The sequence below is a fragment of the Colobus angolensis genome, unplaced genomic scaffold (genome assembly GCF_000951035.1).
Source record: "Colobus angolensis palliatus isolate OR3802 unplaced genomic scaffold, Cang.pa_1.0 Scaffold123, whole genome shotgun sequence".
Classification (NCBI taxonomy): domain Eukaryota; kingdom Metazoa; phylum Chordata; class Mammalia; order Primates; family Cercopithecidae; genus Colobus; species Colobus angolensis.
In genome coordinates this window covers 10415657-10441088 of record NW_012113475.1, presented here as the reverse complement: position 1 = coordinate 10441088, position 25432 = coordinate 10415657, and the positions used below count along the sequence as shown (strand labels likewise).

At 40.5% G+C, this 25432-nt stretch overlaps 1 protein-coding gene across 2 annotated transcripts in view; it reads left to right on the top strand.

Annotated features, from left to right (window-relative positions):
- The window catches only part of TSPAN5 (tetraspanin 5), a 181380-nt gene continuing 155948 nt past the window's right edge, over window positions 1–25432 (top strand). For both annotated transcript variants that reach the window (XM_011933016.1, XM_011933010.1), the window contains exon 1: window positions 1–211. In XM_011933016.1, coding sequence (XP_011788406.1) covers window positions 131–211 — 81 coding nt within the window. In that variant the 5' untranslated portion in view covers window positions 1–130. The remainder of the gene's footprint in view (window positions 212–25432) is intronic.

The following is a 25432-nucleotide window of genomic DNA, read 5'->3' as shown; positions in this document are numbered from 1 at the left end:
CCGGGCCGCCAGCGCCACGGCCCCGTGCGGCGTCCCTGAGCTCCTGCTCCCCGCTGGGCTGCTCCGAGCAACGGTGCTTCGGGGCTCCAAACTCGGGCTGCCGGGGCAAGTGTCTTCATGAACCCAGAGGATGTCCGGGAAGCACTACAAGGGTCCTGAAGTCAGTTGTTGCATCAAATACTTCATATTTGGCTTCAATGTCATATTTTGGGTAAGTTGGAGCGCTCCTGGGATTCCAACTATTGTGGCCGATCGATTCGCGACGATTTCCCCCACGTTGCTCGTTGCCTTTACTTTTCGCAGCCCCGCAGGCGCTTGTTGGAGCAGCGTAGAGGCATTCGCCTTCCGCCTTTCCAGCTTGCGCGTTGGAGAGAGAAACATTAAATCCTTTCGAGGAATGGGAAGAGGTAAAAAGAGAAACCGAGGCGGAAAGGGGGCACCGAGGCCTTCTGGTGGCTTTTTAAGGAACGAATAGCAGGGATGCAGATAAAAGAAAGGGTTCGGCAGTTTGAGAAATGAGCAACCGCAGGAATTGGATTTGCTCCGGGTGGGATATGGATGTTGGGCAGAGCGTGGTGTCATAATAGGGAAGGCTAATCGGGCGCAGCCGACCCTGAGGTCCACCTTCTAACAACGATCTGATTGGACGAGGGCTTGGCTCTGTGTTGCCGCGGCTGGTCTGTGCCATGCTCAGCGTGTATCTTCTTGCACCAATCTCGGGCTTTGTGTAGGATGCAGATGCCGTGGTATATGGTTCTGTAATGTGCACGTAAATAACGTTTCCTGCACGCTCTCCTCTTTAGCTGGAAAGCGCTCCTTGTGCGTAATGGACTGGCCAGTGGGTGTGCGGGGTAGAGAGATTTATTTATATGTATATATCATTGTGAGGATAATAACAAGTCATCGTCAACATATATTTCAACGTGCTCGTGCCCCACGTCCTCATTTTTAAAGGAGTGACACAGAGCGGGCCGTTTTGGGGAAACCTTTGGAGAAGGAGAAGGTGTGCGAGGAGGTGTGCGAGGCATGTTTCATTGGGGAACCGAGAGAGCAAATGCTTTAACACAAGATTCAAATTATGCTCTGCTTGGGACTGCAATGTGTTGGGCACCTATTGTAATTAGGCTGGGACGCCTGCTCTTTTTGTTTGTTTTGATTCTTTTCTTTGATCTGGCAAACGTGTTCAGCAGCCAGACAAAGAGTTCTCCAGGACAAGGGGAAAATGTTGGTTCGAAGACCATGTTATTTTTCTTCCCCTTCTCATCCCATCTCATCCTCTTCCTCAATGGGCACCCCCTTTTCCATGGAAAGTAAAGATGGTGGCTGTCTGGGTGGGGGATTATCTAAGTTGCTGTTCAGTGTGAGGTAAACAATGATCCAACAAGGATCAATAATTATCCACAGCAGTTTGAACACGGAATGTATTTATTTGGATTCTCCTTTAATTTGGGCTGTTTGCTGTACATATATACATCTGTGAGAATGGTTGTCAATACGGCTCTTCATATTCTTTTTTTTGTACCTCACTCTTTCCAGGTTATTTTATTTTCTGTTTTCCATAATAGTACCTTGCATTGGTCATGTATGCTTTGTGATGGGGAAATGGAATGGATTGGAGACCACTTTCCGTGTCAGCATGTCATCTGTCTTCAGGACTAATAAAGATAATGAGGGGATACATGAATGGATGTCATATCCGATCATTCCACAGGCAGTTTTTTGCCAGTGTTGTGCATGATTGCCGGGAGCAGTCACCCACCTCCTTGCAATTAAACACTGCTACATATACAGGAAGAAGAAATTATTTTCTTTCTTTACCCCTTCTCCATTTGTGAAAATGTTTTAAAGTGGTGGGTAGTCACGTTTTTGAATAAGATCATCTGATTTGATTGGAACTTGAAACTTTGTGACTTGGAGAGGCACGGACTACCAAACTGGTACTGATTCTTTTTGGAATAGTGAGTTCAGGCCTCTTGTTTCCACTTGAACATTTCTAAAAGTTGCACATTTTAGCTACCCAGCAACAAAAAGCACCCAGGGACTTTCTCTGCCGTTTCCTAGCAGGGGGTGGTAAGGAAGTAAAAGGATTTGGGCCTGCTTCCCTCATAGTTTGCTGTAATTTTGTAGAGTGCACAGAGACAAATTTAGCCCTTTCTATGGATTAGGTTGCAGCAAAACCCCTGGAATTGTAGAGAGCTTCAAAGAATTGCAGAGTGCTTGCATGGAGAAGTTCAGAAAAGAGCCACATCTTTTCTGATTCTGAAGGTCTTCATAAGTGGGTGGGTGAGTATGGGAAGCCTGAAAGGAGACCTAGGCTATGGGATTAAACCAGCTGCCCCAGGCAGAACTGTTAAGTGGGTATTATGAGGGCCGTTCACTTAGCCTGTCTCTTGCCTTCCCTTCCTCTCCTCTCTGTGCCCAAAGTCTTTCTCTCAGATACTCCCTCATACCTTTCCTGTCCTGCTGTCTGCTCCAAAATTACCCCATATTTAAATTTCCTGCTTTTTAGTACCATGATCTCTAGTGATGATCAACAGAAAGGCAACCATATGGTTTTGGTTAAAGTAATTCAGACTAAGATGTTAGTGACTGAAAAGCTGGGGTCAGTAGCTTGGCAGCTTGCTTCTGAAAAGTTGCACACTTCTGCTCTCTACAGAGTCACCAACCTGTCTGTGATTGCCAAAAACAGCAGACTCGGTGCTACTCCAATACAATTATGAAGAAGAGATTGCCAACAGCATGGTTTCCTAATTATTCATTTTCACACTGAACTGCTAGACTACATTTGACATACACTGGTGACATTTACAGGTATAGTTCTGGTAAAATAAAATTGAACATATGGTGGCACCAGCACCAAGAGCTTGGTTCTTTTTCTGATCAACAGTTTGGCTCTTTGTTAGTTAACTGCCTGGGCCTCAGTTTCTCAGCTGTTAAATTAAAGGAACTGGACAAGTTATAACGTTCTTTCTAGTTCTTACACAGAGTGAGTTTCTTGAGTTTCAGTGTGCTGGAGAAGAAAAATCGAGTTTGGCCACTAATATATAACAGAAGTAGTATATACTAGGACATTTGATAAATTATAGACATTTTCTGTTAGGGAGACTTGTCTGAAGACTAGTTTTATTGCTTTCATTTCTTCCTCAAAGATCCTTTCATTAAAGAAAAAAAAAACAAGGCTGGGCCTGCTTCCCTCATAGTTTGCTGTAATTTTGTAGAGTGCACAGTGCATAGTGGCTCACGCCTGTAATCCCAGCACTTTGGGAGGCTGAGGCGGATGGATCACAAGGTCAGGAAATCAAGACCATCCTGGCCAACATGGTGAAACCTCGTCCCTATGAAAATACAAAAAATTAGCCGGGCATGGTAGTGGATGCCTGTCGTCCCAGCTACTCGGGAGGCTGAGGCAGGGGAATCACTTGAACCCAGGAGGTGGAGACTGCAGTGAGCCAAGATCGCGCCACTGTACTCCAGCCTGGCAACAGAGCAAGGCTCCGTCTCAAAAAAACAAAACAAAAAAACTTTCACTGATTTCTTCTTGGCGTATTCAGTTCCTGGTATAGTATCCGTGCTTTTCTCTCCCCACTGTGAATCTCAGATGTAGTCCTGGGAGTCGTTAAATATATTTTTATTTTTAGAATTACAGCTTCATGTATAAAATCTGAATCCTTTTATATAACAGTTGTAATGATATTCTGAGTAACAAAGTCAACATCTTGTACAGATTCCTTTCTCATTAGTTATCACAGGGTGGTGGGGGAAAAAGTTGTTTTCTCTGTTGTATGTTGGAACAACTCAAGACAGAAGGGGATTGATTTTATTGAGGGTGTCACCATACTGGGACATTTGTCAGAAAACTCTGAGACTACTTTGGGTTTAGGGGAGGGAGGAGAAAGAGGGTTTTGTTTTAAAGTCATTTCTTTTGGGTACTGAACCCCACATCCCATCACTCATCATTAATAGATACTTTGCCCTTTTGGATTCTGGCTCTTGACTGTTTTGGATTCTGGATACTTAACTGTTCTAGGCAAGTAAATTGATCTCAATATTCTGGTTATGTATTGCTACGTAACCTCCAAGCTTAGTTGTTTAATATACAATTGTTTTTTATTATAGCTCACAGTTCTGTGATTTGGCCAGGCTCATCTGGACAGTTCTCACTTGGGGTCTCATACAGTTGCAGTGAGATGTAGCTGGAGTTGGACTTATCTGAAGGCCCTTTGGGGCAGGATGCCCAAGATGGTATACTCATATGACTGGCAACTGATGCTTGCTGGGAGCTTAGCCAGAGTTGTTGCTGGAGCACCTACACATGGCTTCTTCCTGTCTCTAAGTCTTAAAGAAGCTTCCAGCCAGTTAAGGTTGCACTGAGAACTGTCAGTGCCACTTTTATCTATTCCACTGGTTAAAGCACTCATGCAGATTGCTCAGTTTCAAAGGGTGAAGAATTAGAAGCCACCTTTTGATGGAGAAGTGTCAAGGTCACATTGCAGAAGGTCATGTAGGTTGTGGCCGTCTTTGAAAAATATAGTCTACTGTATTAAGGCACTGAGCCTTAATTTCTTGTTTATAAAGAAAAGATAACATTAATGGTGTTGTAGTTTCAAAGATTCAGTGAGATCGTGTTTTACTCAGCATAATATCTCAATATTTAACAAATGGTGAATATCATTATTGTTATTGTCTCCAGATTTTATACTGGTTCCATACAGGGCTATAGAACTTCTAGAATGCCTTAGTTTAGTACTTCGGCATCATTACTACTAGGTAATGATAATACCTTTAAGATCTGCCAAGAGGATGAGGCAAATGGATTCAATAGATTTTATAGTGACTTCTTAGGAAAAAACTCGATGGAAGCCATGGAATGATTTGGGAGAACGAAGTCATTTTTCTATTTTCTTTGCTACAAAGGATTAGAAAAGCTTCAGATACTTGAAGCCAAATTTCTCTTTTGATATGCTTTCAGATATTACATTGTGTCTTTAAGTGCAGGTTTATTCAGGGTTGATGGCAGGATCTTGCCTCTAATTTGCTTCCACGGGGCTTAATTCAGAGAGGAGGGAGACTCAGGAAACTTTGGTGGGGCGGGGGGGCGGGCATCAAGTAGGAAGCCTTATCTTATGATTCACTATAAATTGCAAGATGTTCTGGAATGATGATACATCAGCAGTTTATAAGTCATAATTTTTGTTTTAATTTGCTAGACATCTGTTAGCTTCGATAGCAACCATATGGGAATCTAAATTGCCTTTTGAATTACAGGGAGATGGTAGGAAGAAAGCTAAATATGGTTATGAAAGTGTCATATGGGAAAAGTGTAAGAAAGGTATAAAGTGGGGAAAGTAATTGAATATAGGCTTGCTTAGGCTGGCCACTCCCTCTGTGGGGCAGTATGAAGGCACAGAAGCATTCTCACTTGATGATATACTCCACAGACTGAAATGAAGCCAAGTGGGGAGAAGTTGGAAAACCAAATAATGTTTCACCCACCATAAAATTGCCAAAATGTTTCACTTATTTAGATGGGTCACTTTGTTTTAATGTCCACAGTAATAGGTAGTCCCTGGCAAAAGGTGAAAGCAATCTGCATTTTTAACAGAGCTTTTCACTAATGATGTTTTTCTTGTAAGCACCCCACAGAGTCTTCCAAGCATATTATATCTTTGTGACAGATGAAGAAATTGGAGTACAGAGATGTGGAGTAACTTTTGAAGTGTTGAAGAGCATGTCAAGGTTCAGTTTTAGAGTGTTAAGTCTCTTCCGTAATGATAGGCTCAGCTTTTTGGGTGGAGACTTATTTTAGAAGATGCTTGTTATTCTAAAATAAAACATCAAGTAAGTCATTTACATCTGTTCATAATCGAAAAGTGATAAAGTTTTTGCATATGCCACGATTACCACCACCTACAAGCACAAAAGAGTTAGGATGAAAATGTTCTTCAAGAATATAGTGGAATAATTGTAGCCTATTGAAAATTCATAAACGAAAATTGGAGTATTATAGACAGCATTCTTGAATCACGTGTTTTTTTCTGTGTGTAATACTGATGACTGTCTTAAAATTTCTAACTTCCAAATCATACTCCACTGGATTATAAGGGCTTCAAGTGTGCGGGCTGTCTCACTTTCATAAGCCCAGTTTCTTGCACATTGTCTGAAACACAGTAGATGTTGTAATAAACATTTGGGTCAGGCATGGTGGCTCACATCTGTAATCCCAACATTTTAGGAGGCTGGGGCTGGAGAATGACTTGCGCCCAGGAGTTTGAAACCAACCTGGGTAACATAGTGAGACCCTGTCTCTACAAAGGAAAAAAAAAAAAGAAAACATTTAAAAATTAGTTGGGTGTGGTGATGCATGCCTGTAGTCCCAGCTACTTGGGAGGCTGAGGTGGGAGGATCACTTGAGCCTGGGAGGTTGAGGCTGCAACTGCACTCCAGGGTGACAGAACAAGACCCTGTCTCAAAAAAAAAAAAAAAAAAAAGGTATGTTGAAGGAAAGAATAATAAAATCATCAGAAAGTATGTAGGAATCATCTCCTGTAACTTCCTAGTCAGTGAAGCATTCTCCGTTGTATCCTGCCGACCCTTTCTAAGCATGGATCTGTTTTTGGACCACTTTAATTGTAGAGTTTCATCTGTTTTCAAACTAGATGTAATCTGTCTCCCCATAATTTCCATCCTCCTAATTTACTGTTCATTTAAAATTTTTATTTGGAAACATCAAACCTATAGGAAAATTGCAAGTGGTATAGAGAACTTGTTTTTAATCCTGTTTGAGAAAAAGTTGCCAGCGTGTTGGCTATCACACAAACAGTTTAGTATGTATTTTCTGTAAACTGGACTGTTCTCCTAGATCACCACAGTGCAACCATGAAAGCCAGGAAATTAGCAGTGATATATTAAACCATTTAATCCTTAGGCTTCATCTAAGTTTCCCAGTTGCTCCAGTAATGTTTTAAAGCAAAAGAATCCAGGTCAGAACCACACTTTGTATTTAGTTCCATCTTTTTAGTCTCTTTCAGTCCTTCAGTATCATGCTGTTGACACTTTTGACAATTATAAGCCAGTTATTTTGTAGAATGTCCCTCAGTTTGTGTTTGTGCCATTTCTACAAGCTTAGATTCAGGCTGTGCATCTTTGGTAGAAATTGTACAGAAATGATGCTGCATTCTCATTGTACCCTATCAAGGTGGCATTGATTTCTGTTTGTCCCATTACTGATGATGGTCACTTGATCAAGGTGTTGCCTGCCAGGCAACACCTTGTTTGTAGTTTATAAATATTTTATGGCAAATTACATTGAAACTGTGTAAATAGCTTATTCCTCATCAAATTTTCAATCTGTTATTTATTTATATCAGTAAGAACTTATGGTCTTCCTTTTTTCAGTGTGTTTTAATGTTACTCTCATCACTTACTTTATTTAAAATGGCCCTAGGTTTGGCCAGTGCAGTCTTTTCACATTGGCTCTCGTGCTCTTTTAACTCCCATGAGTCTTTGAGCACCATCTTGCTCTCTGGCAGAATAAGATGTTCCAAACTCATTTTGTGATTTATTGGTGTCATCTTTTGTATCAGCGATTTCTCCAAGGAGCTTTTGAATGGAGAATGGAATTTAGAAGCCAAGATCTGGTTGCTTGGTGTGCTCATTGCTATTAGGGTGTTGCTACTCCATGTATGTGTATACACACGTACATCTGTATTTCTGTATCTATGTACTTTTAAAACCATGAGTTTATAGACATACCTGAAATTCCTGTCTGAAACCACAGGGTTTACTTTTTCCTCTCCATATTTTATAAATGCCTTCTTTGACAGTGAGATTCCTGGTTCCCATTATTCTTAACAGTTTACTTATTTGGTAAATCTCCCCATATGTAACCAGTCTTCTGCAGCTGCTACCACCTTTCCTCCTGGGGCTGCCCTCCTCAGCTGTTAGTGCTCTAGCATCCTGTGCCACCACCCCATCCCCATATGGATACCTTTCTCCCTGAGATACCATGCTCGGGACTTCCACAGCATTCCTCTTCCTACCTTTTTGTAAACAGAGGCCTACCGGATTGGACCTACCTAATGGCTTTGACTTTTCAGGAAGGAGAAGGTGAAGAGCATAGGCTACTCTTGAATGATATAAAAGAAGACTTACCTTCCTTCCCGATGGTCCTTCATTATTTTAAAATAGCCATTATGTCATTCCTAAACATTCTATTTTCCACTTTAAAAGCTCCTAATTCCTCCTTGTGTTTACACTAATGATGTTTTTATTGTAAGCATCTCAAAGAGTCTTCCAAACATACTATATCTTTGTGACAGATGAAGAAATTGGAGTTCAGAGATGTGGAGTAACTTTTGAGGTGTCGAAGAGCATGTCAGGGTTTGGTTTTAGAGTGTTAGGTCTACATATGCTGTTTCCAGATTGTTCTTTGCCCTAGTCATGGTGCTCTGCCTGGGGTCCCATTTAGACACACCTGTATTAATGCAGCAACCAGAATGAAACACGTTATTCACAGGCTTTTTAACCATCTGAAGAGCAGCAGGCTCTTGAACTCTCCCTTCAGTCCCTAGGCTGTGCTGTGTCTGGCGGCAGAAGCCTCTGCTACTGTCTGGATTTGACTTTGAGTAAGTTACTTTCACGGATTAGTTCCTCAGTTGCTCATCTAAAAAAACTGGGAAAATAATTTTCTGCAAAGTTGTTACCCAGTATTATGAGAGATCATGCATATCAAAGTGCTTCATAAAGGGTAAATCTCTAAATACAAATACTAGTTATTAACCCAGGCTAAACTGCACTTGCTTTTCCTGGCAGCCAAGGCACACTGTTGGCTTGGATTGACTTTTTAGTGAAATAAAACCTTCACTTTTTCAAGTGAACTCTATTAAACCATCCCCGTAAGCGATGTGCTAATCAGAAGCCCAAACCCTCCAGTTAATTATTTGAATTTAGATTTAGTTCTGTTTATTTCTCCCATTTAAATATCTTTTTCTGGCCCATTGGATTTCACACCTGCTACCAGCAATCCTAGGCTTCCTTGAGGTGTATGTGAGTGGGTGGGTCTGTACTGGTGGGGTGTGGACTGAGCAGTGCCTCTCTTTCCCCCAAGAAAAGCTTGGTTATTAGTTTGATATTTTGGGACACTAAGAAAGATTTTGCTTGCAAAAAGGGGTCCCACCACTTAAGAAAGAAAAGAACCAGTATTCTAGCCTTTAGATGTTTTTGAGTCTTGATGGCCAAAGTACATTTAAAAAAAGAAATTACTGCTCGTGTGGGTTTTTATCTCTTGGAATTTCTTCATGCATGGGAAGTCCCTCTCATTAACTAGGGGCCACTTCTGTAGGATTAGTTGATATTTCACCCCTTTATGCCACAGGAGCCTGATTAGTAAGTTTGGAAATTAGTAAGTTAGGAAATTCTTCTCACTGGGAGATCTGGTTCAGTAGGTCCGTCCAGGATGGGGCCCTGGAATTTCTGTTAAGAAAAAAATCAAAACTTCCTGCAAGTCGTTGTGATGCCCAGCCTAGTTTGAGACACTGTAGCTTATTTTTCTTGGGAAGATGTGGCCTCTCCTTCCCGTTGCTCCCTGGAGGGGATGTGTGGGGAGAGCTGGGCGTGGGTGGTGTAGAGCGGTGACCATTTCACCAGCACACGAAGCTACCGTTCTTTGCTTAGGAGAAAAAAAAGGTGACCTATTTTATCCCTCATGGAATTTTTTATTAATCCCAAAATGCCAGTTTATTTTTAAACCTGAAAGCCCTAAAAACAAAATGAGAAAAATCTCTTGAAAGAGAACCTCTAGTGCTGCAATTAGTATGCTAACAGTTAGCATCATATAGGGCTAGAAACTAGCCATTTATTCGATAGGCACAGTGAAGAGCTAGACTTCTGGTTCCTTTGCCCTGCTTCTCCTGGACCACTCTGCGTGTGTCAATGCAGTTGAGTAGCTCTAACTACAGACACTTATCAAGAGCAGACCACCCCTTTCCTTCAAAAAAAATCAGCGTCCCCGTCCACTCTCGCTGTTCCTTTCAGCCTCCATTTTCCGGGGCTTTCTCGTTGGCCTCCAGCCCTGACTGTGCTCATTTTGTGGAAGGGGAATTGGTTTCTGCGTCAAGGTCTGCATGACAGGTTCGTTGAATTCCCTCTGCTATAATGCTGTGGGGGGGACATTTCTTTTCCCATATCCAAACTTGCAGCACTGTCATGAAGACAGGTGACGGTAAAGCAAATGCAGAAGACCCAGACATGATATTTGCTAGTGTTCTTTTTTTTTTTTTTTCTTTTGAGATGGAGTCTCGCTCTGTCACCCAGGCTGGAGTGCAGTGGCACGAACTCGGCTTACTGCAAACTCCACCTCCACCCAGGCTGGAGTGCAGTGGCGTCATCTCCGCCCACTGCGAACTCCGCCTCCCAGGTTCACGCTATTCTCCTGCCTCAGCCTCCCGAGTAGCTGGAACTACAGGCACCCACCACCACGCCTAGCTAATTTTTAAAATATTTTTAGTAGAGACGGGGTTTCACCGTGTTAGCCAGGATGGTCTCGATCTCCTGACCTCGTGATCTGCCCACCTCAGCCTCCCAAAGTGCTAGGATTACAGGCGTGAGCCACCGGTCCGGCCACCACCAGTGTTCTTTAGAAAGCTTAAGTGTGGAATATCTGGGTTCGATCTCCTGACCTCGTGATCTGCCCACCTCGGCCTCCCAAAGTGCTAGGATTACAGGCGTGAGCCACCGGTCCCGCCACCACCAGTGTTCTTTAGAAAGCTTAAGTGTGGAATATCTGGGTTATGTGTAGTGTTTTCCTGTTATTTTCTTAAGTTTCTTTTTTTCCTTCACCCCCTTTAAAAGAAAGTTAGATCTTTGATTATGGCTGGGTTCCTAAAGTAGAAATCTTGAAAAATACAATTTTGAATAAAACCCTATGTTATTTCTCTGAGCTGTTTTACTGGGTCTAACACCACTAGTATTTAAAAACAGACAAACAAACAAACAAAAAACAAAAAAACAAAACAGAAAAGCCAACCAAACAAAACCAAAGCAGAATGGTATACAAACCCTATGGTTAGCACTGTGATATTATCCATATGTACACAGAGGATTGTTAATTATGAATCACAAGGTATAATTTTTAAGTAATGTAATCACTAAGCCCAATTACAAAATGGTGTTTTTGTGGATGGCAAAACATCTACAAATGGCAAAACATTTTGGCTCTCTTCATTGGAAGGGAAAAGTGATATTCTATACCACTTCCAGCTACTATTTACTATTTTGATAGGTATTACAAGGCATAGGGCTCTTTTTACTTGTTGGAAAATTTTTCTAAATTACACTTGGCACTAAGGCTTGAATTTCTAAAAATCTGGAGGGAACAGCTGGTGCTCTAATAAATATTCAGGCCAGCTATTTTAATGCGTTGTACTCAATTAAGTAGTCCTAATAAAAGAGGAATACTTAAGCATTTCTCAAAGCATAATGTTGTGCTTCCAACAAAAATTTCCTCAACTGTTGATATTTCCCCCCAAGCAGCCTTAAAATTTAATTCTACCAAGTAAGTAGTCTAATCACTGATGATGCATTTAATGCCAAAATTAGTTCTGTTTTAAGGTATAGTTGTATCAATATGGCCCAGCCTTTTAACTGGAGACTCCATAGGTCACTGACCTTTTAGAAGAATTCTTCGTGTGGTTCAGTATGAGAGAGTATTGAAAGATTCATCCTAACTTGGGCATTCTGGTACCCTTGTGGGGGGAGGACAGAAAGTCTGCGGTTAAGGAGTTTAGACTTTGAGTGTGTCTGGATTTTTACCCAGCTGCGTTCCCAGGCTTGTGACCTTAGATGTTACTTGCCCACCTTGCAGTTAAGTCTCCCCTTCATCTGCAAAATGGCACGTGTAGTAGTATTAATATTATTAATAGTAGTATTAAGATAATGTCTATCTTGGAATCATGAGGATTTGAGGAGTTAATGTGTGTTAACTGCTTGGAATAGTCAATAGGTATTAGCAATTATTATACTGTTTTCCTCATAATTTCTTTTGGTTGTTTTCCCTTCTTTCAGAATCATTAAAATAATCTTACATTGTAACATATATTTTTTGTTCTCTGTAATATTCTGCCTACATAAGCGCATTCTCCAAATAACTAAAAGGAAAAAAAGATCTAACAAATGTTCACAGTGTTCTTTTCATTGTAATGAGTGGCACGCAGTTCTTATCATGGATACCAGACCATGAATTCGTATCTATTGTTTGTTGTTAATTTTCCCTTTTTTCTTTACCCAGTTACATTCACTATTTTCTTTGCAAAATCAAAGTGTCTCCTATTAGTATTTTGTACTGGGAAGTTGAGTTTCTGATGGATAGCTGTGGTGTTAGGCCCAACACCTGGGTGGGGTGGGGAGGATAGAAACCCTTTATCAACATCTGTTAAATCTGGGCATTCTGGAACTATCTAGATGGGCTGTAACTAAGTGTCTTTAGTTCTTTATGGTATCATAAATCCTGCATATTTGGATTTTTTTTTTTTACTCTGTATTTCAGACAAATTCTTTAGATTATGGAGGTGAAACTTGAGTCAGTGATCCAGATAACTTGGGTTTTCCCCTTATGTGTCCTTCCAGCTGATGTAGAGCTAGGATTTTGGATTGAACTACCTGGATCATTGACTAATCATCTTGGTGAATGAGAGACTCACCGGCTTCTCCTCTGGGGCATAATGAGATGGAATGAGAGCTTGTGCTTTTTTTGCCGCCTGTACTATCCCCGATACAGAAGACGCAGGCTGAAACATTTATATGGAAGTTTCATCTTCCATATAACTGGGCTCAGCATTGAGAGGAACGCCAGGGCATGCTAAATTAGTAGGTACAGGGAGCTTTGTCACTCATTCCCATGCAGGAGGCATGTTGGAAACCCCAGCCCTTCAAGGGGAAGCGGGGGATAAAGGGAGAAGTCTAAGTAGAATTTTTACTCTAGTTTTTATTAGTAAAAAAGAATGATGCATGTAGCACAGTAGGAACAGAAGCATATTGAAAGTCATCTCTAGCTTACCAGAAACACCCCTAAAACTGCTGGTTTAGATTCATTAATCAACCTCACAGTCCTCAGATGGGTTGTGACTCCCTGTTGCGTAAACACCAACCATGTTACCTCCCGGTCCTCCTGACCTTCACTAGCTGATTTCAGCGAGTATCAGGACTTAGGTCGCCACCTGATGATCTAAAGCAACAAGTCCAAAAGTTCAGCCATTTGTAAACTACCTGCATGGTTTTGGGCAAACTCTTGTGTCACCCCATAGTTTCTCAGATTTTATTATGCGTATAAGTAGCATGGGATATGTTGTTCAAATGCGGATTCTGGTTCAGTAGGAGTGAGAGGGACCAAAGATCCAGTATCTTTAACAAATGTCAGGTGATGCTGATGGCTCTGACCCACTGATCTCACTTTGAATTGCAAAGATATAGTCCGTCTGAAAAAATCTTTTCTTTTAAATTGACTCTGATTTTAAATCTTAAATACATATATTCAAAAAGGAACGTAAAAAGTATCACTATTCAAATGCATATAATGACAATAATATGACTTATTAACTTCTAGGTAGCTATTGGTGCCTGCTGGTAAGCCTGAGTCAGAGGCCTCTTTTCTTTTGTTATAGTAAAGGTTAACAAGTGTACCAAGTGTTCGACATTCTGGCTTCAAATGGAGACTTTCTCCTTAACTAGTCCAGAGGATTAAAAGATAATTGAAAAGCAATGACTTTATATTGAAGGATATTTAATGCCACCTTCTAAAACTGTCTCTTCTGGTACCCCAAGTCACTCGGGAATCTCACTTTGGGGAATACTTGTGTTTGAGTAATTTGCAGCAAGGCGTGCATTTATCAACTGAAACCTATTAGTGAGATGGATGGATCCCTAGAGGTAAAATTGTTGGGGAATGTGTTTAAATGTTTGCATACTCCGTGTTCTGTTTTCTGTTGGGAGTGTGGGAGAGAAGAGGGGCATCCCCCATTTCTGAAAAGTTGCTAACTCTAGGCCCAGTGAGTAGTTACATCTTAGGTATGAGAAAGAAAATGCTTTGGGAGATTGTATCTTAGGCTAGCAGGAAGTCAATTTTAAATGCTTAGGAACTGTATCTCAGTGGGCTTCCTCCTCTCCTTTTCCAAGTTGCTATAGGTATTGCTTATGGTCAGCTTCGGAATGAGTCTATTTTTTAAATGCATTTTTAAAATAGGGTGCTTTTTATTGCAAAAACAATACGGCAACGTCAATATTGCTTTTTTAAAGGAAATTTACCACAATGTTTCCTTTCGGTTCAACTGTGTTAAAAGTGGAAACTCTTCGTCAAGTGCTCCGAGAACAGTGAACAAATACTTTAAAATGAAAAAAATATTTTAGGTTTCAGTTGTATTCCCCTATGAGGACTTGAATTTAGCAAACCTTAGTTAATTAACTGGTGAAAGGAAAAATGTTCTGTTACATTAGTGGCTTTTAAGCATTTCTTCTGACTTGACCAGCCTTTCCCCCTTAGGACAACATTTAAAATAAGTGTTTTCAACATACAGAGCAAATACCTTGTGAATAAACATCAATTTCACACAACCAGAAAAAAAAAAAAAATCAATAAATCTCCTTTAGGCATTTGAAACACTATACTTTTAAAGGGAGGAGTTATAATTCAGTAACAGGAAAACTAAGCCCGAAGAAACCAGGCTGTTAGTTTTAGATGTTTTTCAGCATGACCTTAGAGAGGCAGAAGACTGGGGCTGGGAACTTGCTGAGGACCTGTTTCGTTATTGGTGCCTTACTTATCCAAGGATGGGCAACAGCTGCCCACAGGGCAACTCCTGTGAGAAAGCCTACTCTGTTTTTGTTTTTAACCTCATAACTGGAATCCTAGCGAAAATAGTGTTTTCTTTGGTACCAAGTTCTTTTGGCTTCGTCTATTGGGTTTTGGAAGAATAAATTGAATGAAGAGCTATCTAGATGATAAACTGTATGTGGCATTTTCATATCTTTTCCTGACCCTGCAGGATTAATAATCCCTAATATTCTCACTATATGCTTTGAGAGTTTTGCTGTCCAGCGAAGATGTGAAACAGTTGCACAAAAATTTGAAAATGGTGTTTTACTTGTCATTTTTAAAGATACAGAATCATTATTTTAGAAGTGAAGGGATAGGAGTCTCAAAACAAATTGAAATCTATTTTGTGAAATACATACATATGTATTCCACTTAAATATTGATATAGTTGGTTTTTGAAATATATATTATCAGTATATATCCTTGATGCTTATTAAATACTGGTCTTTGTCCTTGGACTTTTTAAAAAATAGTATAGCCATGTATCACTTAACAACAGGGATATGGTCTGAGAAATGAGTCATGAGATTTCATCATTGTGCAAACATCATAGAGTATACAACACAAACATACACTACACACCTAGGCTGTATGGCGTAGCTTGTTGCTCCTGGGCCACAGACTTGTATAGCATGTTATGGTAATGAATACTGTAGGCAGTTACAACATGATGGTATTTGTGTATCTAAACACACAGAAGGTACAGTAAAAATATAAAGGATAAAAAAACGGTACACCAATGTAGGGCACTTACCATGAATGGAGTTTGCAGGACTGGAAGTTGCTCTGGGTGAGTCAGTGAGTTGGTGAGTGAAAGGGAAGGCCTAGAACATTACTGTACACAAATGCAGACTTCATTAACACTAAGGCTACAATAAATTTACAAAAAATGTCTTTCTTCAATGATTAACGTCAGCTTACTGTCACATTTTATTTTATGAACTTTTTTTAGCTTTTTTACTCTTTTGTAATAACACTTAGCTTAACACATTGTACAGCTGTACAGAAAGATTTTCTTTATATCCTTAGTCTCTAAGCCTTTTTTTAAAAAAATTATTTTTTATTTTTAAAACTTTTTTGTTAAAAACGAAGACAAAAACACATACATTAACCTAGACCTACACAGGATCAAGATCATCGAGACATCACTAGACAATAGGAATTTTTCGGTTCCATTAGAATCCTATGGGACCACAGTTGTTCCATCATTGATTAAAATGTCATTATGTAGTGTGGGACTGTAAATATGCACTCTCTGGAGGAAAAACAAAAGAGAAACTACCTAAATGACTATATCACCTCTAAATATTTTCATTCATAAGAGACTAAAATTTCCTTACCATAGTATACTATAAATATGCAAACTAAATGAAAGTTGTTTTAAAGTTAAAAGCTAGAGATCTGTTTTAGAATCTAACACATAAGCAGAAAAAAAAATTTTTTTGTGGTTATTAGTTGGAAGCTAGAAAAGCCACTCTTTGAACTATGAAATTACTAAGTCTTAGCTAGAGACCCCAACAAATCATTAATTATTGCTAAGAATCTTTTAAAAGCCAGTTTTAAAGTTTAAGTGTTGTTTCTGTGGAATTTTTTCCCTCACCTGCCCCCTTCTTTCTGTGATTCTAATTACAAATTGAGAAGACAGAGCTTTTTACCTTTAGGGAAGCTAAATCTCTTTCTTGCTCTAGAAAGGTTGACCTGCTGATAAAGAACAGAAGGTTGGACTTCTTTTGAGCAGGAATAGCGGTGCAAATGCTTATTTCATTGTTCTTTGGCCAATCTTTTTAGCACCCAAGTATTAAAACTATGCTTTAATTGATCTTTTGCAGCCCTGATTGTATAATCTTAGGACTTACATGTCGAAAGAGACCTTACAAATTATTTGGGTCCTAGTTTTTACTACTCTTCATCACTTTGCCTACCCTTTTCATAGTGGAATCCTTTGTTTTCCTAACCAAAATTTTAAGCAAGACCCCAGTTTATAAAACAAGGAACAGAGCTTCTATTCTGGGAATCCAGCGTCTTAGGTGCCTCAGCTGTTCTTGGTATCACTGTGTAGGGACAGTGTGCAGTGGGGACAGTGGGAGTCCTTGTGGATTTTACCCATGGGTGGAGTTTGAGCTGGGACTGGTGGATAAGGCATCTGCTTACCGTTTATATGTTGAATTAGGATGAAGTCGGCACTTGACCTATGTTCTTTGTAGGATGTGTGCACGCTGAATTGCCCAAGTTGCCAAGTCCCAGCACTTTGACTCCATTTGGTTCTGCTAAATGGTTTTGGCGCAGTCGTTTTGATTAACATCAACCTTGCTTATGTTAAGAAACTATTGAGGTTATTTATTATGTATTACTCTCATGCTTTGGAATGAGCAGACTCAAAAACCTCTGCTTCATATGGATTCCATATGTGGCCTTTAAGTTAGCAGAAACACAAAGGTTTCCAATTAATTTGCACATAAAGTTGCATATTGAGTAAATTAAGCTTGATGGCATAGGCATTATTTGAAATTCTTTGTCATCTTTAAAATTGTTTATATTTCATTTAAACAAGCTATTAGGTGTTTGAAGGTTCTGTGGTGATGAATATAACCTACACATTCACATTTGTCCTGTTTGGTTTTTTATTACAGAATGCAGATATCCATGGAATTTATTTTATTGTTTTGTACTGATGAGCTCCAGATAGTAGGAGATTATATAAAAAGAGGGGATATTTACCTTTTACTTCTGTGATTTAACTTTTTCTCCCCTCCTCTTCCCAGTGCTAGCCAGAGAATATTATAACGTGTAAGACAGTGGTTAAGGGTGAAACTGCCTGGGTTCAAACATGGACCTTGATACGTCCAAGCTGTGTGACCGTGGATGGTTACTTCATCACTTTGAACTATTCCTTTTGGGCAAAAAGTGGGTAATATTAGTGGCAACCTCTAGGATCATTGCAAAGATTCCATGAGATGATGTACATCCAACCCTGAGCACTCAGTGAATGCTGACGTGATAATTAAGGGACCAGTAGGTGACCACTCAGGGAAGTTGCAGGCTTTTGGTTCACTGTCACCTGGGAAAAGGTGTTGTCAGTGTCTGGACCCTCAACTTTCCTTGTTAGGAAAGTGTACCCTGTATAATAGAACTTGTCACTAATGCCATGCTTCGTTTCCTTTGTCCCTACCCGTTGGAGGAGGGTGTATCTCCATGGTTTCCTCTGGCAACTGGATCTGAGGGTTTTCTCATCAGGGCAGCTGCCATGTTCCTCTCCTCCTGGACCATAATTTCCTCTCCTGTGTAGCCACAGCTGTCCACCACATCCATTCCTGGTGTGGCCTGGCCAGTCCTTTCTTTCTGGATAACAATGCCAACATTTCTTATGTCTTACCTTGGGGATCATTTTGAGGCCACAGACCTACCTGTTTCGTTTCGTTTTTTTTTAAATGGTAGTATGTACAGAACATTACAGTTTCCATAAAATCATATATATCAATACGCCTAGAAAACTACCTGAAATATAGCAGCTGTCCCATAATTACTCATTGAAATACGTTAGTTGAATCTGAAGTCATTTTCTTAGCTTGGGAACAGAATTAGCATCCATCTGGGTCTCTGCAAAAATTTGTAATGTGTAAAAATAGGCATGTTTAGGAAGTTGCTTAATTTATTAATATATACTTCATTTTTATGGCAATTACAGATTCTCTAATTGAATTTATATTTGCATGATTACAGTTTTTTTTTTGTTGCAAACGATTTTTATGGGCTACTGAACTTTAAGGAATCTGGCATTTTAAATTGTACTTCACTGTCTGAGAAGTAAAAATTTGTGTAAAAAAATCACTGATGTTATAGTAAAGGAACGCTCCCTCCCTTCCCTAAGTTAGTGCCTTTCAGAGTGTGAGCATTTGTCAAGTGGAATTCTGTCTGATCCTTTTTCATTTTCTGAGCTATTTATTATAAGTGCTTTCTCTTCCTTTAACTATCATAAGTGGTTTTTCTTCCCTTAACTAAGTAAAGATTTCTGTAACAATGTTTTGACCAGATTGAGACCAGCTTCTGTCCTATCCACTATTCATCCATTTCTTGATTTCTGGTGCATTTCTAAACATAGATCAGTTTCCAGTGGTGAAGAAGGTGAAACAGAAAGGAAGGAAAGAAGCAAAAGCTGGGTTGGGTCACCATATTGAGGGAAGGATATGCTTGTGGGGAATCTTAGACTGTGATATTGGAGTAAACAGTTAAATTATGGGGTGAGGTCAGGTGAGATGGCTTATGCCTGTGATCCCAGCACTTTGAGAAGCTGTGGTGGGAGGATTGCTTTAGGCCAGGAGTTCAAGAACAGTCTGGGCAACAAAGTGAGACCCTGTCGGTACAAAAAAGAAAAAAATTAGCCAGTCACGGTGGGGTGTGCCTGTTTTCTCAGCTACTCTGGATGCTGAAGCAGGAGGATTACTTGAGCCCAGAAGTTCAAGGCTGCAGTAAGTTATGAGTGTGCCACTGCACTCTGGCCTGGATGACAGAGCAAAACCTTGTCTCAATAGATTAGATTAGATAGACAGATAGATAGGTAGATAAAATGGATAAGATCAGCGTTTCAAAATCCCTTTCCAGTGAGAGGCCTGTGCTGCTGCTTTTGTAATCCATGACCTGGGGAGTGTAGCAGGGGGTTCATGTGGAGGAGCTGCTGAGACCATGAACCCCGTAAGGATAGTCATCTAAGTTTGGGAATACACACAGATTGTTGGGAGACACTTCTGCATGGGTCTCTTGTGCTCCTGCATGTCTTACTGAGTACACCAAGAATGTTCTTTACCTGGGCCATTTCTTAGTGTTGTGTTTGCAGTGAGCAGCCTTGAGGGATGAAGTAATGTCTTTTTCTGGGACAAACACTCACTGCTTGTGCAGCTGCCATTGGGGCCCCTCAACACTAACTCCACTGGACTGATGTAAACATGATGCTGGTGTTGTCTGAATCATGCTGTGAATAATAAAGTCCTTTGTCCTTGACCCAGGAATCTCATGTCTTCTGCCAGCTTCCATGAAACAGTAACAGGCTAACTCATTACCTTGTGAGTAGGGTAAAATCAAATCAAGACCAGATACAGGTGGAGCTTCCAGGTGAGCTGAACACGTGGCGGTGCCTGGAGGGTGGTGCTCTAGAAAGGGCATGGAAGCGCCATGTCCCTTGCCCCATACCTTTACCTGTGAATCTCTTCATCTGTATCCATTGTAATTTTTTTAAAATAATAAACTAGTAAATGTAAAATAACCAAAACAAAGAAACCAGATGCCGGTGTATTACATGTAAGTTGATACCTAGCCAGTTAAATGCGTTCAGATGTGTCCTGTTTAGGAGGTAATCACCCGGCCTCCCCCACAAAGCGTGGTTCAAAGGGTCGTGGTGGGTGGCTCCGCAGAGCACCTCAGCTCTCTTGGACCTGACGAAGGCTTCACAGCCATTTCATATCTGTGCTTCTGGCCACTATATCTCCAGGGAACTGAGTGCCAAGGGAGACCAAGGCATCTTTACTGACATTGTTGTATCTTGAGTGAGGCAAGATGTAAAACTGTGACACATGGAAGTGCTTGATTTTTGAGCATGTGGAGCAACAGGGTCCAGTGTTATTGGTGGCAGGGGCAGGAGAACTCATGGCGTCAGGAGTCTAGATAGCCCCACTGGGCACGAATTACAGCTCAGGCAGAGGCAAGGTGCAAGGGTGGTCAGACGTCTGGCCCTGAAAGAAGAAGAGACAGGTGGGAAAGTCCATGCCAAGACCATGGAGCAGAGTTAAGAAGGAGCAGGAAGAGCCAATCTCAGAAACAGGCTGGCTCTATGGAAATTGGACTGAGGCAGATAATTTCTTTCTTTCTGTTTCTTTTTGCTTTTCAGCTCTGTTGGACTTGAAGGAAAGATAATTTCTAAGTTTACTTTTTGATGTTTATAGGATAAAATGCTTTCAAGCAGTTAACCAGCCTATTGGAGAGTGACACTTAGATCACCTTGATGCTGCTTTGGGCTATTTAGAGAAGCATTTATAATTAAGTTATACAGTTGATGAAAGCCAAGTAAGAACATTTGTTCAGAACAATTATTTTTGTGCCTTTTCTTTGTGATAGAGCTGTAAAAGTGTATTTACTTGTTAACTGCAACAAGATTTTCTCCTTCTCCCATCAAAAGAATAATATATCTATATAGTAATTAGGTCTGAAATTAAGATTCTAGATTTAAAGAGGACTCCCAGGGCTCAAACATAGGAGACAAGATGTTGAAGCGCCACTCCTGTTGTTTGCAAAATGAATCTTATTGACATTTAGTTAAAACCAGATTCTAAATAATATTTAATAATATGTGAAAATTATTAACTGCCTGTGGTCATCAGTTGAGACCCATGATTACTGCTGGAATCCAGGGATATAGGGATTGAAAAAATAATGGATCAAGAAATAGATTTTAATGGGGAAGTATCTGTGGGAGAGTAACCTCTTATCCCTGAGGGCTGCCATGTACAGCTACACAGGAGGTGAACTGCACAACTCCCTGGAATGTGTGTGATGCTCCCTGGAGTTGTGCAGTGTGGCAGCGCTGTGTGCATCAAGGGCAGGAGCAACGGCAGTCCTTCAAAGGCTTAAGTAAGTGGCATAGAAAGTGGACAGTCCTTTTAAGTTGCGTGGCTTCAGACTTTTCTGTTAGTGTGATAAGTACTGCCTGTGCCTCTCACTCTTTGAAGAAGAACTGGCTGATGATAGGGCTTCTCAGGGGGAAGCTGGGACGCTCCCTACCAAGGGGGAGGGTTCCTAAGCCTGACAAGGACTGCTCATCGGGTACTTTGGTATCCTATAGACTGGGCTAAGAAACCTCACACCAGGGTCCACTCTCCAGCTGGTCTCCACTGGGCCTAGGGAGACCAAAAGACCTGCAGTTGCTGAACCTCTGTTATTGTACCTGTGAAGCCAAGAAAACCATTTGTTCACTTGTGTTAAAGAATAAGCTTGATCATTCGTGTTCAAAATAGTTAACTCTTGTTTGTGAATTGATAGTCTGGCTATAATTACATTTGACACTTCAGTCCAGTATATTTGTCATGAAGAAGCTGTCAGCCACATTTTTTCCAGCAGTTTTACTTTACTTTCTTTTAATTTTATGTACAAGGTGTTAGTTTAAGTGCACAGATTAATAGAGATAAATTTTATATGTAAAGTTATTTTTATTGCATACCTCTAGGAGTAATTTCTCACTTGCATTGTTATAATACCTCCTGTCCTTCCCCAAAGTGCCACTCTCCCCACTCTACTGCAGCAGATTTCTCTAGTGGCAATTCTGATTGTGTCATACTCCCCTGCTTTAAATAGCTAAATATTCTTAATTTGGAAAAGATTAAAGCCCGGCACCATTATAGGAACCTTGCCTACTTGTCACCTCTCATATTTTCTCATCCATATTCTGTTCCACAGTCTTACCTGTAGGGAGCAAAGGTGTAGGGCATATTTGATGTCCATTATAAAATATTCAGGCTCCCTGGGTTCAGGGGTCCTCCGCTGTAAAGCAGTCCACTACGTATGCAGGTGTCGGTCCTTTTTCCACCACCCTGTGGGAATTGGGACTTAGAGAACTGCCACATTATGCACTTATTTATGTTTCTTGACTCTGTAACTTTGCACTTAACCTCTGCTTTAAGTGATATTTCTGCCATTTCTGTCTACCTTCCATCAAAGGTATGGTGTCTACCTTTACAATAAAAGATTGTAAAGAATAAAGAGGTAATGAATACAAAACACTTACCCCAGGGCTTGATTAGCTGCTGCTGCTATTATTGTTACTCTTACAAGACTTGGTTCCAGAATTATACCCTTTGGGTACTCTTTCCTACAGTTCTTCTATCCCTACCATATTATTTTGGGAGACCCTATTTAGCAGTTCAGTCTTTATATATTCCTTATAGCTCTTTTTTGGAAATATTTTTAAAATCATAAAGAATACCTAAATCTATAATGATACTAAAAAGAAGGAGTATTTGTTAAATTTTCTTCTGGTCAGTTGGATGGCATCTATAGAGAGGGGGCTGTGGAATGCTCTCAGCCAAAGAGTGGTAGTCTGGCATGTTGTGCTTTTTCAGTTTGAATGGCTCTAGGCAATCTGTTTTGTTGTAGTCTCTTTTTTCCCCACTGTTCAGCACCTTATTTTCCACCTGATGGTCTTTGATTCACAGCAAATTGTTTGTTTTCTAAAGGATAAATCAAAGGTGGGTTTAAATGGTTCAAATACAAGGTGGCTATTAAACTGTGAGTTTTACAAGCTGTCAAATCATATGGGCTGAGTTCTATCTAGCTAGATCCACCATTGGAACTATTCTAAGCCATGGTGAAAAGATTAAAGACATCAGCCAATAAATCCCTTCCTCATGTAGGGATTCATTGTTGGGATAGTACCTCCACAGGGTGTACTATCAGGCCCAAGCTTGTCACCGTGACCCCTTTGGTGTTGAGTCAGTTAGAGGACCCATTTCTCACTGGTCTTTGAGTTCCCCACGGGATAGGACCTGAAGTGGGTTTTATCCCAAGCTTTGCCAGGGCCTGGCTTCTGGAAGGCATTCCATAAATTGTTTTGAATGCATGAATGACTAAATAGGAAAATGTGAGAGTGCTTAGTTAACTGTAAAATTAGCTAAATGTCAACTAATATTTTTTCCCTTCTATGATGTGGAAAGACATGCAGGTGCAGGAGTGGGCAGCTGATGGTGGAGACTGGGGCGAATGGAAAGTGCCTGTTACATATTGGCTGCCTCCTTACCAGTGCTTCTGTTCAGCTCTCTTGCCTCTCACCCTGAAAGGCTGTGGGCTGTCAAATCACTCACAGGTCTGTCTGTGGAGAAATCCTAAGTAGTATAGGATCCACACTTCTGTGATCCATTTCAGTTCCAACCCAAAGGACTTTCTAAAGAATGGACATCTTTTGTCTCTTCTCCCACTCTGTCCAGTTAGGTATATAATCCCTTTCATTATCTTCTCCTCATTGTCCCCACCTCTGTTCTGGTCTTCATCTGTAGAAATTTATCTGTCACCATTTTGGGTGTTCAGGATGCTATCTTTTCTCAGATCCTTCCTTCGTGTTTCATGGATACCTCCTGGAACCCTTTTTTCAGTGAGTTGGGAATATGTCTTACAAGAAAAGGAGGTGGTATATATTATACACAATTTGATTTGGGTCAAAGTATCTGACAAAGCATTTTTTCTCCTTATGTGTGGACTTATAGCAAGTGTTTTATAATAGCACGCAAAGCAAACGACATTTGATGGGTTTTATTGAAAATAATACATTTACCCCAAAAAAGTACATTTTGGTGCATGTCAATTAACAGTATTTGAAATGAAAAATGTTTCTAGAAAATTTGGGAGGTGACAGTCTCAGGAAAGGAAACTTTATATGCTATAATCCAGACATTCGTCGCAGACAGATTTCCTTTGGTGGCTTAGGCAGGGCAAGGCAAAAGGCCCATGGTACCCATCTGCTATAGAGATAGCATATGAAAGAGCCCTCCCACTCCTTGTCAGTCAGGCCCTTGTGATGAATCTTGATACTCCCATGTATATTTGCCTGCTTGTGCTGCCAAGGCCACTGAAAAAGGTCAGTGCTTTGTGAAGTGAAGAGTGTGATATAAAAGTTGTTAGTAATTTTTATTGTGATTGATCACGTTTTTTTTCTTTTCTTTCCTTTTGTTTTTTTTTTTTTGAGATGGAGTTTTGCTCTTGTTGCCCAGGCTGGAGTGCAATGGTACAGTCTCCACTCACTGCAACCTCTGCCTCCTGGGTTCAAGTGATTCTCCTGCCTCAGCTTCCTGATTAGCTGGAATTACAGGCATGCACTGCCATGCCTGGCTAATTTTGTATTTTTAGTAGAGACAAGGTTTCTCTATGTTTTTCAGGCTGGTCTTGAACTGCTGACCTCAGGTGGGATCCTCCTGCCTCGGCCTCCCAAAGTGCTGGGATTAGAGACGTGAGCCACCGTGCCTGGCCATGATTGATCACTTTCAAGTACATGAGAATTCTTGGCATGACATACAAAAGAGGATGGGCAGCGTTCCTTTTCCTGTCTGTGATATATTTCATGAAAATCCAGTCTTTGGGGGCAGTGGTTCAGGGTAGTGTAACCACTGTAACCTAAACCATTCCTGTGTGTTTATTTATCAGATTTTCTCAAAGGGTCATTGCTGATCGTTTTAAATTCTGTTTAAAAACAAAATTGTTTATCCAAGTGATGAAATAAATGGGGGCCAGATATGATTTTAGAGATTTTGAATCCTGAAGAGGATTGGAGATTTGAATACCTTCTCTGTAGACTCAAGGCAAACTTCCTGTATCATTCGGAACTCATAACTTCATCTGCAATTGTATTACTGGGTGACACAACTGAACAGGTCGCTGCAAACACTGAGAATTATTGAGTTGTTGAGGTGAGTCTGTCTTGTTTAGACTGTTGAAAGGTTCATTGATTTGTGGTGAGAGAAAACTGTTGTAGCATAGTTTTAGTGTTTGCATTTCATTTTAGCATTACCTTGCGAGGGATTTTTCTTGCTGTACTAAGGA